This window comes from Tursiops truncatus, chromosome 11, assembly GCF_011762595.2.
Source record: "Tursiops truncatus isolate mTurTru1 chromosome 11, mTurTru1.mat.Y, whole genome shotgun sequence".
Classification (NCBI taxonomy): Eukaryota; Metazoa; Chordata; class Mammalia; order Artiodactyla; family Delphinidae; genus Tursiops; species Tursiops truncatus.
Genome location: NC_047044.1, coordinates 57,975,052 through 57,990,217, shown reverse-complemented (window position 1 = coordinate 57,990,217; position 15,166 = coordinate 57,975,052). Strand labels below are relative to the sequence as shown.

General features: G+C 46.1%; 1 protein-coding gene across 3 annotated transcripts; it reads right to left on the bottom strand.

Moving 5' to 3' along the window:
* Positions 1 to 2,665: 2,665 nt before the first annotated feature.
* On the bottom strand, positions 2,666 to 14,435 carry NACA (nascent polypeptide associated complex subunit alpha). 3 transcript variants are annotated; one of them, XM_033866445.2, is made up of 9 exons: positions 14,293 to 14,435; positions 13,344 to 13,415; positions 6,142 to 10,635; positions 4,865 to 4,950; positions 4,232 to 4,309; positions 3,804 to 3,950; positions 3,323 to 3,451; positions 2,988 to 3,110; positions 2,666 to 2,795 (listed from the first exon to the last, which is right to left on the bottom strand). In XM_033866445.2, the coding sequence occupies exons 2-9, from the start codon at positions 13,411 to 13,413 to the stop codon at positions 2,781 to 2,783; spliced, it is 5,142 nt and encodes a 1,713-aa protein (XP_033722336.1). In that variant the 5' UTR covers positions 13,414 to 13,415; positions 14,293 to 14,435; the 3' UTR covers positions 2,666 to 2,780. The 3 variants fall into 3 exon arrangements, with proteins under 3 accessions (XP_033722336.1, XP_019773853.1, XP_019773852.1); XM_019918294.3 differs by lacking the exon at positions 6,142 to 10,635 and having other exon boundaries at positions 14,293 to 14,359; XM_019918293.3 differs by lacking the exons at positions 2,666 to 2,795; positions 6,142 to 10,635 and having other exon boundaries at positions 2,946 to 3,110; positions 14,293 to 14,355.
* Between the last annotated feature and the right edge of the window lie 731 nt (positions 14,436 to 15,166).

Here is a 15,166-nt window from a genome sequence, read left to right as displayed (position 1 = left end):
CGAACATGCGCCCCCTGCAGTGGAAGCGTGGAGTCTTAACCACTTGCCTGTACAGTAAGTCCCCTACATACGAACCTTCAAGTTGAGAACTTTCAAAGATGCAAACACGCGTTCGTTTGTCCAGTCACGTAAGTTAGTTCCTGTGTCTGGTGTACGTTGTCACGTGCGTTCATCCAGAAGTGGTTGTGCTTCTGTGTACTTTACTGTACAGTACTATATACAGTACAGTAGTACAGTATCTTTACCAAGCCCAGGATGTCCAGAAGCAAGGTTAAAGCAGTGGTGATGTAGCTGGTACTGCTAACAAGCACCAAGTGGTAACAATGGAATTGGAGGCCCAGAGAAAGGACGAAGAGACAAGAGGAAGAAGTAACTGAAGAACCGAAGAGATTCACAACACAGCAAATGGTAAGGGGATTTTCTTTACTTGAGGCAGCACTGTTAGTTTTTGAGGCACAGGACCTGAACATAGAACGGTACATGAAGGCTGCAGCAGCCGTTCAGAAAGCAATCCAGTGCTACCGTGTCATCTATGACTAGAAAAAAAGAGCTATTACCCAGACATCACTGGATTGTTTTCTCAAGGGGATAGATGGAATTGAAACCAGCAAGGAACCAGAACCTGTGCCATCAATGTCAGGCGAGTGAAATTGCAGCTTGCCCTCTGTCTCCTACTGCTGACGGTCCTTCAGCTCTACCATCTCCCACCTCCTCTCCGTCCTCCAGTAACTCTTCTTACCCGATCACTCGATGCCAGCCCCTGTATGCCAGCTGTTGTCCAAGGTAATGTACTGTAAGATTAAAAATGTTTGCTTTTTATGTATTGTGTGAAAAATATTATAAACCTGTTATAGTACAGTACTATACTACATAGCCGATTGTTAGTTGGGTACCTAGGCTAATTATTGGACTTACGAACAAACTGGACTTACGAATGTGCTCTCAGAACTCATTCATATGTAGGGGACTTGCTGTACACTGTTTTTTAGACATAATGGTATCACACACTAATAGACTACAATGTAGTGTATACATAACTTCTATATGCACTGGAAAACCAAAAAAAATTCATGACTCACTGTACTGTGATATTTGTTTATTGTGGTGGTCTGCAACCGAAGCCACATCTCTGAGGTTTGCCAGTAATACATGGTAGAAGGGGTAGCAACAGCAAGGTCTTTGAGGTGGAAATAAAGAGCATTACAGTTACCAGTGGCAGTAGTAGCCTTCAACAAGATACTTCTCTAAAAATGTAACCAAGAATTGGCAGTTTGTGAACTCTGTAGAGGGAAGGGTGAGGAAATGAGTTAATATCCCTAATTTCTTCCTGAAATGAGAATTACTAGGCTGACTCAGACTTGGCAGACTTTAGCCTCATGAGACTTTGTTCATTTAATGATCTAATTTGTTCTACTCCAGTGAAATGGAAGCAGATCATCATCCTCCCCCAGACACCCATCTGTGCTTCTCCAGAGTAGCCTACCACAGCGAAAGGGCTCTGGTCTTTGTGGAAGTCATTTAACCTCTTTGGTCCTCAGCTTTTAATCACAACTGCTAAAATAATGCCTACTTTCTCAGAGATTGAGAAAATAATAAAAAAAGATCTAAACTTTAGTTCCAAAAGCCTTCAGCAATGTTAGTCTGATTTATTCTTATCCTAATATTCATTCTAAGTGTCTTACCACTTATTCATTTTAGGATTCTTGACTCTACATTTACTTGTAGGCTTCCTATTTCCAAATTTTAAGCCCTCCACTTTTCCCCAAACCATTTCCTAACAACCTAAACGCAGAACTTTCATTCTTCTTAGGACTTCTATAGAGCTATCTATATTTATCACAAACTGGCTAATTATATGTACCAGTTTGCCTGGTACAGTTCTGGTTTTCATTTATTATCCTAGCATAACTATGGCTACCCTAATCATAATTTACTTTGTAGATTAATATATACCTGTACAGTGTATGTCTAAGAGCAGAGTGCTTGTACTGTATATCAATAGTCAAAATCTCTCCTTCGTGAGGTACCTTTTCATTTGCTACAAAGTACTGTCATTTCACCCCCACCCACTATGCATTCTCTCCAACTTTGTCCCAAGCTCTTACATGACAAGATGTAACCAACATGAAATGCTTGCCACAGAAGCCAGACGGGGCCCAATATGTATTCAGAAAGATCGCAGGTCAGAGAAGGGGATAATTATTAAATAAAGAAGAATCAGGGACTTCCCTGGTGGCGCAGTGGTTAAGAATCCGCCTGCCAACGCAGGGGACACAGGTTTGAGCCCTGGTCTGGGAAGATCCCACATGCCGCGGAGCAACTAAGCCCGCGTGCCTCCATGCTCTGCAACGAGAAGCCACTGCAATGAGAAGCCTGCGCACCGCAACGAAGACCCAACGCAGCCAAAAGTAAATAATAAAAAGTAAATAAATTTATTTAAAAAAATGAATAAGAATAATCAGGATTTGCTACTAGTTAACATCTGGGAAAGAAATGAGAAACTTTCAGTTGTCTCTGAGAACAAGAAGTTCCTAATAGATAGCCTGAACAGTTATCATCTCACAAGAGGTGAAAAGGCTAGGTTTTAAGAGGGGAACCTGAAGTACTAAACCTTTTCATTTCTAGGGCTTTCATGTTTTTTGGGGGGAAGAGATCAAGCACCAACTGAGTTCATCCAACAAGAAGCCATAACTTTATTAATGATAGAAACAGTACAAATTTCAAACCCAGCTGCAGTTACTCTTTTGAAACACCAAAAAAAGGTCCTCTTTTCAAGATGGTTACATTGTTAATTCCTGTAAGAGAAAAGAGATCATCAGAGGTGGTTACAGGCAAATTGAGAGAATTCAGGTCACTAAAACCTGAGGCAACTCAGAAAAGGCTTTGGAAAGAGGCTTCCTAATTGGCTGATATTAAGCACAGAAAATAAAGTCACCCACGACTGGTTAGGGCAGAGGGAGTCAAGGAATAAAGGCTTGGACACTTACCATAATAGCATTTACAATATCATTACTGTTGTTCTTCAGGGCTCGGACTGCCTTTGCTCTCGACACATTTGCTTGTGACATGACCAATTCTATGTCCTTAACTTCCACACCTGTTTCATCAACCTAAAAGAGAGAGAAAAAACACTTAATAAACTAAAGGCAAGAACAACTTCAGTAGTTCTGTCAGGCATCTCCTGAATCTAGCTCTTAATATAACTCAAAAGCTACTTAACTCTATGGAGTTCAAGAGCCTAAAATAATATAGAATCCACCCATCAATACAAACATAATATTATCTTGTGAGGATTAAAAGCACAAAAGATTTCCTTATATACCTCTTCCTCTTCACTCTCCTCTTGTACAGTTGGAGTCTGTGTGTTTTCTTGAATGTTTGAGACAGCTTCACCCTGAACTTTGAATTTCTCAGCAGCTGCTAACTGTGCTTGCTGAGATAAATCCTCGATCTATAAGGCAGAAAATAGAGAGATTCATGTGAGTAGATTGATCAGCAGCAAACCAAAGAAATCATTTATATCTTTTCCAAACTCCCGCTCTTAAACCCACTTCACATTAACTTACTACGTATCTTTAAATCACGCGGCCTCACTTGGATTATATATTACTGCAAAGAAATAACTTAGGTCTAAAGCAGTGGTTCTCCACTGGGGGTGGTGGTGATTTTGTTCCCCATCACACTGCAAGTGATGTTGCTAAACAGACAGCCCTTCCACAACAAAGAATTATTTGACCCAAAATGTCAATAGCGCTGAGGTTGAGAAACCCCGGTCTAGAGCAACTCCCAAGAACTTTCCTTACCTTGGCTTCCCCAAAAACTATGTAGGTATCTGAAGCTGGGCTCTTGTATACATCTGGTTTTGTGATGACAAAAAGGATATTCTTAGATTTCCGGATAGTGACTCTAGTAACCCCTGTAACCTGTCGAAGACCCAGTTTGGACATAGCCTAAAGAATAAAAAAGAACATCAGGTTTTCAACTTCTTTAGAAGCAGCTTCAGGAAGTAAGGAACATAATAAAACTACATTCTAAGCAAAGACTTTCTGTGGGCTAAGAAAAGGAAAAATACAGAATTGATTTCCAGGCCTCCTGGGCTTTCTGCCATAGTTAACTTCTGTTAGTTTAACTAAACGTGTTTATACCACTACCAAGAGTTCCACCACAGTTTCCCCTCTCGAAAGGTGCTTCATCAGCACCTTTAATCCTTCTTTATAACTTAAACTCTTACCTTCCGTGCCTTCTTTTCACTCCGGCTCTGTTTTGCTTTACTGACTGGTTCTTCATCGATTTCAGCTGCCGCTGCCAGCTAAGAAGATCAAACAGCTATGAGTAAACTGGAATGTAAGACCTCGATACCACAATCCCTATGTGGTTTTCCCTTTATGAAGATTCACAGCTCCAAATACGTAAGTCAGCTTCTCTGATCAACACTGGTCCTCCAATGCTTCCTTGACCTCCTTAACTTACTAGTACTTACACTAGTAAGTTAAGAGAATACCCACCTGGTGCAGTGGTTAAGAATCCGCCTGCCAATGCAGGGGACACAGGTTTGAGCCCTGGTCCGGCAAAATCCCACATGCCGCGGAGCAACTAAGCCCGTGCGCCACAACTACTAAGCCTGTGCTCTAGAGCCTGTGAGCCACAACTACTGAGCCCATGTGCCACAACTACTGAAGCCCATGTGCCTAGAGCCCACGCTCCACAACAGAAGCCACCGCAATGAGGAGCCCACGCACCTCAACAAAGAGTAAACCTCGCCCGCCGCAACTAGAGAAAGCCCACACGCAACAATGAAGACCCAATTCAGCCAAAAATAAATAAGTAAATTTATTAAAAAAAAAAAAAAAATGAGAATACCTACCTGGGCTTGTTGTGTGGTTGCCTGTGTAGAATCCTGTTCCTCAAGCTCTGGTACTGATTCATCACTATCAGATTCTGTTCCAGACCCTAAGAAGACAAGTAACTTTTACTATTTTATAGTAAAGATTACAAGGAAGAGGCACCTCACCATGGCCTCCCCAGACTAGAGGTCACTGGCTTATGCTAGACCTCGCAAAATTAAGTGTAAACCAACTGACTTGTATGAAGCCAGCTCGTACTGATACGATAGCCTCCAACTCAGTCACAAACTAGTGTGTACACATCTATTAAAGACCCAGCCCCAGAAACGAGAGATAATTACTAGATACAGCCGAGCAGTTTATGTAACTGCTTCCTTTCCCTCAAGGTCTTCACTTATGGCACAGGTAAACACCAATGACTTATGTAACGCCAAATTCTACCCAAGAGCCCAACCGTCTTAGAAAGGTTCTGGTAAACAAGGTGCCTCCAGATATACTTAAGTGAAAAAAAAGTAAGATCACATTGTGGAGGCAGACTGGGGGTGGGGTGGGGGACGATTTCCCCTCATCCTTTAAACTGGGTTGGGGGAGGCCAAAAGCAGTTGTGTACACACATTTAGCCTTATTTTCAAACCACTCACCCTAGCAGTTTGATCTAATCAACACAGCTTGAAGATTCTCAAAAATGCTGATCTACAGTTCTGTAGCCACCTCTACTAGATACTCTCTTGTGACCTCTTCCATTTCTTCCAAAAATAATTCACATATTTAAGTTTCCCTCAATTCAAAGGCCAAGCATCAATAGACTACTAAGGGAAAAAGCATACACCTGCACCATTCCCAGGCTAGGAAAAATAGGTCTTTTAAGAAAAGGGAGTCCCTGGGCACTGGTTATTACTAAGTCTAAGATGTGAAAAGAAATTCAAGTAGTTCTAGATTTCCCAATATTTTAGCAAATCCCAGGCCCAGGGACAAAGTTAGTGATATAGTAGAGTTTAGAGCAAATTAAAGGTCTAGAAGGTCTTGGTTTTCAATGTCAGATCAGTTAGGTAAAAAAGATGACAGATCCAGAGTTAGTCTGAACCACATTACACAGGATGGTACACAACAGACCATCTGAGGTGAAAACCAAGATTGTTTCATATTCCTAGAGCTTTGGCATTTAAACTTATCGTTCTACGTCCAAACACAAGCAGATATACTGGAGAAAGCGGCGCATCCTACGGTTAGTATCGGTGGGTAGCCCCCAGAGGGTTGTGGGCAACACACCATGCACACGGCAAACCAAGGCAAATACCCTTATTATTCTTCAGAACAGGCTGCTTGGCAGAGGGGGTTGGGGCAGGGATCCCAGCAGGTTTGGGGGTGGGCATGTTGACGAGGACCGGCTGGAAAGGCACTCCCCCCGAGATTGGCTCCGGGGGAATCAGAGGCGGCAGCTCATCCTCATCAGCAGGGGCTGAGGGCTTACGGGGTGATTCCAGCACCAGCCCAGGTGAGGACGGCAGAGATTGCTGTTTAGGGAGCAGAGGGGGAACTGGGGAGGGAGCAAGAGGCAGAGAGACTGATGGGGTAGGTGCTGGAGAGACAGATGCAGATCCAGCTTTAGGAAGGACCTTCTCTGGGGCAGCTGCTGCTGAAGGGGTAGACGTCTCAGACTCAGGAGGAGCCAAGGGGCCCTTTGGGGAATGGAAAGAGTCTTTGCCCTTTAAGAGAGAAGTAGGGAGGGCTTTTGGAGCCTTTGGAGAAGAACCTTTCTGAGTGCAGACTGTCAGTAGAGGAGCTGGAGCCACTGCAGGAAGGGATCCTTTAGTACCATTCTGAGCTGAGGGATCTGGGCACACAGGAGGTGAAACAGAACTCTTCTTCTGAGTGGGAGCTGTGACGACTGGTGCACTTTCTAGAGCTGGAGCATCAAGCACTGCTTTGAGAGCTGTGGGGCCTTTCTTTATTGGGGGCCCTTTAGATGCCTGAGGTGCAGTGGACCCCAAGGGACATGTGACTGAAACTGGGGAAGTACAGGGCTCTTTGGGGGAGGGAGGAATCACAGCTGGGGGAGTGGGAGCCCCTTTGGAGGATGAGGTTGCTGGCCCCCCTTTCGGGGCTAGAGACTTTTGGGGGGAGGAAGGAGTTACAGCTGAGGGAGTAGGGACCTCTTTGAGAGCTGGAGTTGCTGAGGCTCTTTTTGGGGAGGGAGGAGTCACAGATGGCGGAGTAGGGTCTCCTCTGAGAGGTGGGGCAGCTGGGGCTCTTCTGGGAGATGGAGTTGCTGGGCCCCCTTTGGGGGAGGAAGGAGCCATGGCTGGGGAAGTGGGGACTTCTTTGGGGTCTGGGGTTGCTGGAGACTCTTTGGGGACCAGAGTTGCTGAGGCTTTTTTGGGGGAGGGAGGAGCCACAGATGGGGGAGTAGGGTCTCCTTTGAGAGGTGAAGTAGCTGGGGCTCTTTTGGGAGATGGAGTTGCTGGGCCCCCTTTGGGGGAGGGAGGAGCCACAGCTGAGGGAGTGGGGATTCCTTTGAGTGATGGAGTTGCTGGGGCCTTTTTTGGAGAGGGAGGAGCCACAGCTGAGGGAGTGGAGGCTCCTTTGAGTGGAGTTGCTGGGGCCTCTTTGGGGGTGTGAGGAACCATAACTGGGGGAGTGGAATCTCTTTTGGGAGGTGGGGCAGCTGAGGCTCTTTTGGGAGACGGAGTTGCTGGGCCTCCTTTGGGGGAGGGAGGAACCACAGCTGGGGGAGTGGAATCCTCTATGGGAGGTGGGATAGCTGGAGCTCTTATGGGGGCTGGAGTCCCTTTGAGGGAGGAAGGAGTCAGAGCTGAGGGAACAGGAGCCTCTTTGGGAGATGGAGTTGCTGGGCCTCCTTTGGGGGAGGGAGGAGCCACAGCTGGGGGAGTGGAGCCCCCCTTTGGAGGTGGGGTAGCTGGGGCTCTTTTGGGAGATGTGGTTGCTGGGCCCCCTTTGGGAGAGGGAGGAGCTGCAGCTGATGGAGTGAGGGGCTCTCTGGGAGATGGGGTTGCTGGGCCCCCTTTGGGGGAAGTAAGGGCTCCTTTGGGAGGTGGGGTAGTTGGGGCTCCTTTGGGGGAGGAAGGAGTCACAGCTGGAGGAGTGGGGGTCTCTTTAGGTAATGAGGTTGCTGGTCCCCCTTTGGGGGAAGGAGGAGCCACAACTGAGGGACTGGGGGCCTCTTTGGGAGATGGGGTAGCTGGGGACTCTCTGGGAGACAGAGTTGCTGGGGCTCCTTTGGGGGAGGAAGGAGTCACAGCTGGAGGAGTTAGGGTTTCTTTAGGGGATGGGGTTGCTGGCCCTGCTTTGGGGGAAGGAGAAGACATAGGTAGGGGAATGGGAGCCTCTTTGGGGGATGGGGGAGTAGGGGAATGCTTCTTGGCTAGTGATCCTTTACGGACATGAAAAGAAAGATTGGCCTCTGGAAGAGAGGAAGGTTCAACTGGAGAAACAGTGAATGACAGATTTCCAGCAGGAGTATCAGGGATAGCAGGTACACTTTTAGAAACAGAAGGAGCAAGACTTAAGGTAGTAGTAGCTGAACCCTTCTTGGTTGGAGTTCTTTTGGTTTGAGGAGACACACTAGTCCCTAAAGGAGATGGGGAGTCAGTTAGGTAAGTTCCTTTGGAAGATGCAGTAACAGAAGCACCAGAATCCTCAGTTGGGTACCCTTCAGGAGAGGAAGCCACAGGTGCCAATGCTGAAGTTTGAGAAATACCATGAACTTTCTTTGCACCTTGAGGAGTACCAGCTGGAGGAAGAGGGGGAAAAGACTCAGACTTGGGAATTTCAGGGACCTGTGCCACAGCAGCTGGAGAAGCAGAAACATTCTGGGGAGATAAAGTCACAGCTGGAGCCAGAGGGCAACTTTCAGAGGTTGGAGGGACCAAAGGTAAAGTAGTAAGAGTGGAAGTACTCTTCTTGGCAGGGTGGCTTTTAGAATCTAAAGAGACAGCTCCTTCTAGAAAAGGACTGGCTACAGGTATAGGAGTGGAGGTACCTTTGGCAGTTGTAGGAGCCATCCCATCAATGGCAGTGCTTTCCAAAGGAAATGTACTTACGATTGGGGTAGTGAGAGAACTTTTGAGAAGCAGACTAGTTGGATCTGGGCTTGCATAAGAATCTGTCTTGATTATAGAGGTTGGGGAGTTGACCCCCAGAGAAGAGGTAGTAGTACTGGCTGGCTTAACTAGAGGGAGAGGCTCTAGGAAGCTTTTCTTTGCTAAGGTGGCTTCAGGAGAAAGAGCTATCTCCAGAGAAGATGATGTACTTTGGAGAGAAGGGAGATTTTTAGGGGCTGCCAGGGCTGGTGAAACAGGGAGACTTTTGGGGTTCTCGGGGGCTGGCAGAGGTTGAGAGACAGGTATCCCCAGAGTGGTGGTTACTTGAGGAGTAGGAAGCTCTTTGGGAGCCACAGGCGCCATAACCAAGGCAGTTTGGGAAACTGAGTCCTTACTGCTCATGGGACCTGATGAAACTGGAAGAGAGACACAAGTAGCTACCTCAAAGGTAATAGATGCTGCAGAAACTGTAGAGGAGTTAGCCATCCCAAGTGGGGTGGTTCCAACAGAAGAAACAGGAGCTTCTTTCAAGCCTGGCCTCCCTGGAGAAGAACCAAGAATCTGGGCCACCAAAGGTTGATGAGCAGCACTAGGAGAGTCTTTGAGAATCAGAGAGGCTGTAGGAGATATCAGAGAAGAGGTAGCTACATTGGAAGAGGCTATGTCAGTGATAGTAGAGAGGCCTTTGTCAGCAGACAGAGCCAGAGGGGAAGTTGGAGCTCCCCCTGGAAAAGCAGCCTCAGCAGTAGGAACCACCTCATTTTTGGAAAGAAGGGGAGAAATTAGAGATCTCTGAGAAGGGTAAGAGGTACCCGTGGAAGAATGATCTACAGAAACAGTATCCTCTATGGGATCTGACAGAATATTAGAACCTGAAGGTTGAACAGGAGAACCAAGAGAAGTGAGGAAAACTGGGGGGGCATGAGGAGCCACAGGAATAGACTGAGTTGAAAGAGATAAAGCAGCAGGTGGACTAAGGGGTCCCTTTAGGCTGAGGCTTGCAGGGTTTTGTGGAGAAGTCAGAGCTGAGGAAATAGGGATGCCTTTGACCTGAGGGGAAGGAATGGCTAAGGGAGTGGCAGGTGGCGTCTGAGGACATGAGGCTAGTCCAGACTGAAGAGAAACCAAAGGAGTTACAAGATGGGAAGAAACAGCACTGACTATACCTGGAGGGCTGGGGGTACCTTTTGGATTAGGGACTACTTGAGAGGGAGCTTGAAGAGGAGAGGGCTTTGGTTCTGAGGAAGCAACTGGAGCTGATAGAGACGTCACTGACCCTGACTCAATCACAGCAACCGAAGGAGGTGAACTAGGAGGGTTAGGTGGATAGCCAGAGCTCTTCTGAACTGAGTGGGGAGCCAAGGCCACCAGAGCCAAGGGAGCTGAAGAGGAATGAACACCTTTCAGAGTTGGAGTTATTATGGGAGAGGCCAGAGCTAAGGCAGCTGGGGAGATGGGAGGCCCTATTAGGTTTGGTAGGAAAGCTGGGGTGCCAGTGGGGGGAGGGGCAGCTCCCAAAGGCAGGGCTGTCCCAGTGGATGACTCAGGAAAAGGAGCTTCAAAAGGGGTTGAGGCAATAGTAGAGGGAGAAAGGAATGAGGAAGGCTGGTTAGGGGTTGCCAGAGGGCATTGCTGGGAGGCCAGGGAACAAGGAGGGGTAGGGGTAGGGGTAGGTTTAGGCTGCCCTAAAGCAGCAGTGACACTCAAGGCTGAAGACACAGGAAGCAAAGCTGGAGGAGAAAAGCAAAAAAAAAAACAAACAAAAAACAAAAAACAAAAAGAGGATAAAGGAGGAAAGGGAAGGAAAAAAACAAAGGTGAGTTATACAGCCCAACTTGGTACAACATGCCTCACAGAAAACATTGGAATTTTAAATCTGAGAATGAAAGTCACCATACAGGATTAGACAAAGGTGACAAGCAACAGCAATCTTCCCCAAACATACTTCAGTGGTCAAGTAAGAATACATCCCTCTCCTCATCTCCCACATTTCCCAAGTTCTACTAAAGTAAGTGAAATATTTTAGGGTGAAAAACAGTCTAAGAGCAGCCTATTAGTCTCTAAATGGGGAGCACAGGCCCAGGAGTAAGTTGGGAACAGCATGCTTTCTACCCTTTCCCAGCTGTGCTCTTCCCTTCCCCCCTCAAACAAACCCTAAGTCTTTCTCACAGGCCATAGAATCACCACTAGAACAGTTCTACCCTGTCTACCCAAGGAGCATGAACTAACTGAAACAAATACTTAAAACTGGAACAAGGAAGACAGTCAGTGGCAATAATGATGGGGAATCAGAGCTGAATGATAAAAAACAGGCCTTTTAATGCTCAGGCTTCCACTAAGTCAGGAAAAATCTGACCCTTAATACTGTGTATTAAATACTACTTCACTTAGCCTCCCTACACTTCATTTTCCTTACCCAAGTCAAACAAAAAACCAACCACAAATGGGTGGACTCTACAGTCTCTAAGTAATGTTAAGTCTCCAAACATCAATCTAAGATGAATTAGACCACGAGAGACAGCTTAGTCACAAGGGTAGGAACTGTATTATGAAACTGTAACTCAACTTAATAAACCAGACTGTGGTTCTATTTTGAAAGTAGGGAACTGGAGTGGAGAAAATACATTGGATCCCCACCCCTTAATCCGGATGAGTATGCCATTCTGCCAAAATAGGCACTATCTGCACTAGAGTAAACCTAAGCAAAAGGTTTTCGAAATGATGAAAAAATACCATGCTTACTAATCAGGAGGTAACACAGGATTAGACCAACAAATGCTCAACACCTAGAAGGGAGTATTATTTAAAAAAAAAAAAAAAAAAAAGCTTATAGCATCCAAATTCACTCAACCAAAAGTACCCCAACTACAGAAAAGACAGGTGGCTCAAGCAGTTTTTCCTCAAGAGCTGGTAGGTGAAAATCTTATGATTACAGTGCAAATGTTCTCAAACATATTAATCAGAATTTGAAACTTAGAATGTTTTAATCTCACTGGACCTCAAGATGGGATTAAGGCCCAAATTACTTGCTTTAGACACCATAACGAATCCCGAGTCAGTTTCCTCATTCATTCTAATAATTATTTAATTATAGTTATGTATTAAAAATACTCCAAGTGTTCATCACGGGTGCTTACTTAATATTATCATCTAACCTACTGTGCAATCTCAAAATATTCCGGAATAAGTTTAACAGCACTAAGGATTGCTTCAGAAGCAAATAGCATTAATTTTGAAGCTTGATCCAGATTATTCTAAATTCATCTGAATTTCAGTCTCCACATTTGTAAAATCAAGTTGAGATTCTCTAAAGTTTTGTTAGCACTGAAACTACAGAATCTTTTAGAGACCATCCTTTATTTTTACCTTCCTTAAGTCCCTTGCAGTTCAAGGATTTCATATAGTTTACTTCCCAGCTCAGAGGCCCCCTCCTTTTTGTTTGCTAGCAGCTGTATTAATCCCTTCAGCTGCTAAAATCAGACAGGTGGGGAGGGAGAACCTTAATGCTTTCAACTATAAACAACTCTATTTTAATTCCAGAAGGAGACAAAAATTGCCGTTAAGTCACAGGTGGAGTTTAAAAGACAATAATGCATTTACCATAAAGGGGGAATAAAAAAGGTGAGGATGGAGGTCACAGCCTGAAAATTCCCTTCATTTAGCTCTGCACAACTAATCAGCAAGAAGACTACCATAAAAAAATTTTTTCCCTACCCCTTCTCAAGTTTTATAGAAATGTACTTTAATCAGAATTCAAAACTTGCCTTACACTATGTTCTACATTCATTAATTCCAAAGCCGAAGAGCAGTCAAAGGAAGGCTCTATTTCAATTCTGGGTTCCAGATAAGCTGTTGATGCAGGCACTGTTCCAGCACGCTAGAAACGTCTCAGCACCAATCCATAAAACAAGTTAACCAATCTAGGAGGGCCTGGGGCCCAGTAGGACACATTTACCATCAGCAAACATCTTATCCAGGCATGTGATGATGGCACAATGCCAAGCACTGCCATCTAAAACCTTGCAACCTGCTGGCTGGAACTTCACAAAAGCTCAGGTCTCCTGGACCTGCCAGTGTGTCACCTAGTTCCAACAGGTAAGAATCAGAGTCCCTTTCCTGCTCAGTTTTCCTATGTGAGGGGAGGCTTCCACAACAGAGCTACCTTTGAAGCAGCTCTCATAACCTACAAAGCAAGCCATGGAGCTTTTAATGTTCCCGAATCTTAAATATACGGTTTTTATTCCACTCTCTAAGCAAGTCCTTTCAGGAAAGCTACTATTGTGGACTCTACTCCCTGGTAAAGCTACAGCCCTATCTTCTTTAATGAGAGTCAACACTGAAATACACAAGTATATTCTATTTGTCACTTAACCCACCAAATAGTTTTAGGGTCGATCTTACTATCTTAATCAAGGGCAAGGGGTCTAGGGGAACCTACCTGTCTCAGCCTGGGGCTGTGGCAACTCCTGCTCTGTAGCAGGGACGGTTTCTGTGGCTTCACCGGGCATTTCTGAAGGGAATAAAAAGGAGGCCTGAAATGACTCGGATCCGTTCTGCTGCCCAACCCACAGTGAAGCTTCAAACTGCGGAGGGCTGTTAGAAAACCATAAGCGTGGGACAACCCTCCCCAAAGCAGCTGGAATAGGTGAAAACCACGACGTAACCCTCCCATTTTTGATCAGCAGAACCACCACCTTTTACCGCTCCTCTACACTCTGCAGAGAGCGGATTTCCCAGTGCCCAGGGATTCGTTTTATTCCACACTCCAAATCCCACACAGAAGCAATTACCACTGCGTTCTCCACCCGAGGGAGAGGCTCGCGGTCTGGCTCCTGAGCACGGGATGGGAGACTTCAGACGCTACCTTGAACAGTCGTCTCCCCTCGCCGCCCCGCCCCCCCGCCCCGCTTCCTGGGCTAGGACCTCAAGGACTGCCGTTTTCCGACTTTCAGGACCCAGGAGAAGAAACAGGGTGTCCTAGGTCCCAACACTCGCTTGTCACAATAAGAAGAGTGTGTGTGTGTGAGCGCGCGCGCGCGTGCGGAGGAGCTGTTCCAAGGCTGTGACCCCTTAACCTCCTCTAGGTTCTCGTGAAGCGGTTCCCAACACCAGACGCAACCCACTTCCATCCCCGACGCCGCAACGGCTCCTATCTCCCCAGCCCTGGACTCGCGGCCTACGGCCTTTCTGCCCTGCTTTTGCCAGGACACCAACAGCAGACCCCATTTTGTCCGGAGGCCCCAAGGCCACACTGCCCAGGGCTAAGCAGGAACCCGGTGGCCCCATAAAACCTCCAATTCTCCTTAGTTCCCAGTCCTCGGGGCGGCTCAGCCCGCAAGAAAGACGGATGGCTACGGATAAAAAGTCGTGACGAAGACAGCACTTACTGTGCGGGGAACGCGGAACCAAGATGGCGGCAGAAAGAAAGCTGGCGAGAGCGTGACCCACGCCTGTTGCAGAACGAAGCCTGGCGGAGGGGGCGGGACCAGGATCCGATTCCGGGTCAGGAGCTGCCGGCAGTCACTTCCTTTAACCAGTGAGCCGTTCGGGTATTTCCAGTCTGGGGTGGTGACGAGGTCTAAATAAGGGTATGAATTTAGAACAGGACTCGCTGGCCTGGCAGGAACTCTCTTCTCTGAGCCATGCAGTCCTAAGATAGCCGACCCCTTCCCGTCCCCCAAGTCGAGGCATTTTTGATACGCGAAGGGCAATTGTAGGAGAAGCAAACTCTGCTCCCCCGTCGGTAAAGTAGCCACAGCAGTATTACTGCTACTTTCTGACTTCCTTTTCTCAAATAATTCAGGAAAATATGGTGTTAAGTAATGCTGAATGCCACAGAGATTGTATTCACACCATTGGAAGATAGCTGTGACCTAGGTTAATCCTCAATTTTATTTTTGGAATACATAATTTAGACTGAGATTATTATAAAGGTGTAAATTCCCCTATTCAGAAAAAAGAACATAGGCGCATATACAATTCTTTTTGCTTGTTTTGGACATTATATCCTGAAACTCATCCGTTCTAGAGGCCCAGGATCCCACGCTTTATACAGTAGGATTTTTGAAAAGTAGAATGTAACAGTGTTTTCTTAATGAAAAGGCTAGGGATCCTGACTCCCATATCCTCTCTCCAAAAGGACTCAACACATACATTACCTAAACCAGCTAACACTATTTGAGCCAGTGGCTTTAAGACAATGGTGGCTGCCTTTTAAGATAAGCAATGCTTTGAAAGCTACTTTAAAATTTCTGATATTTT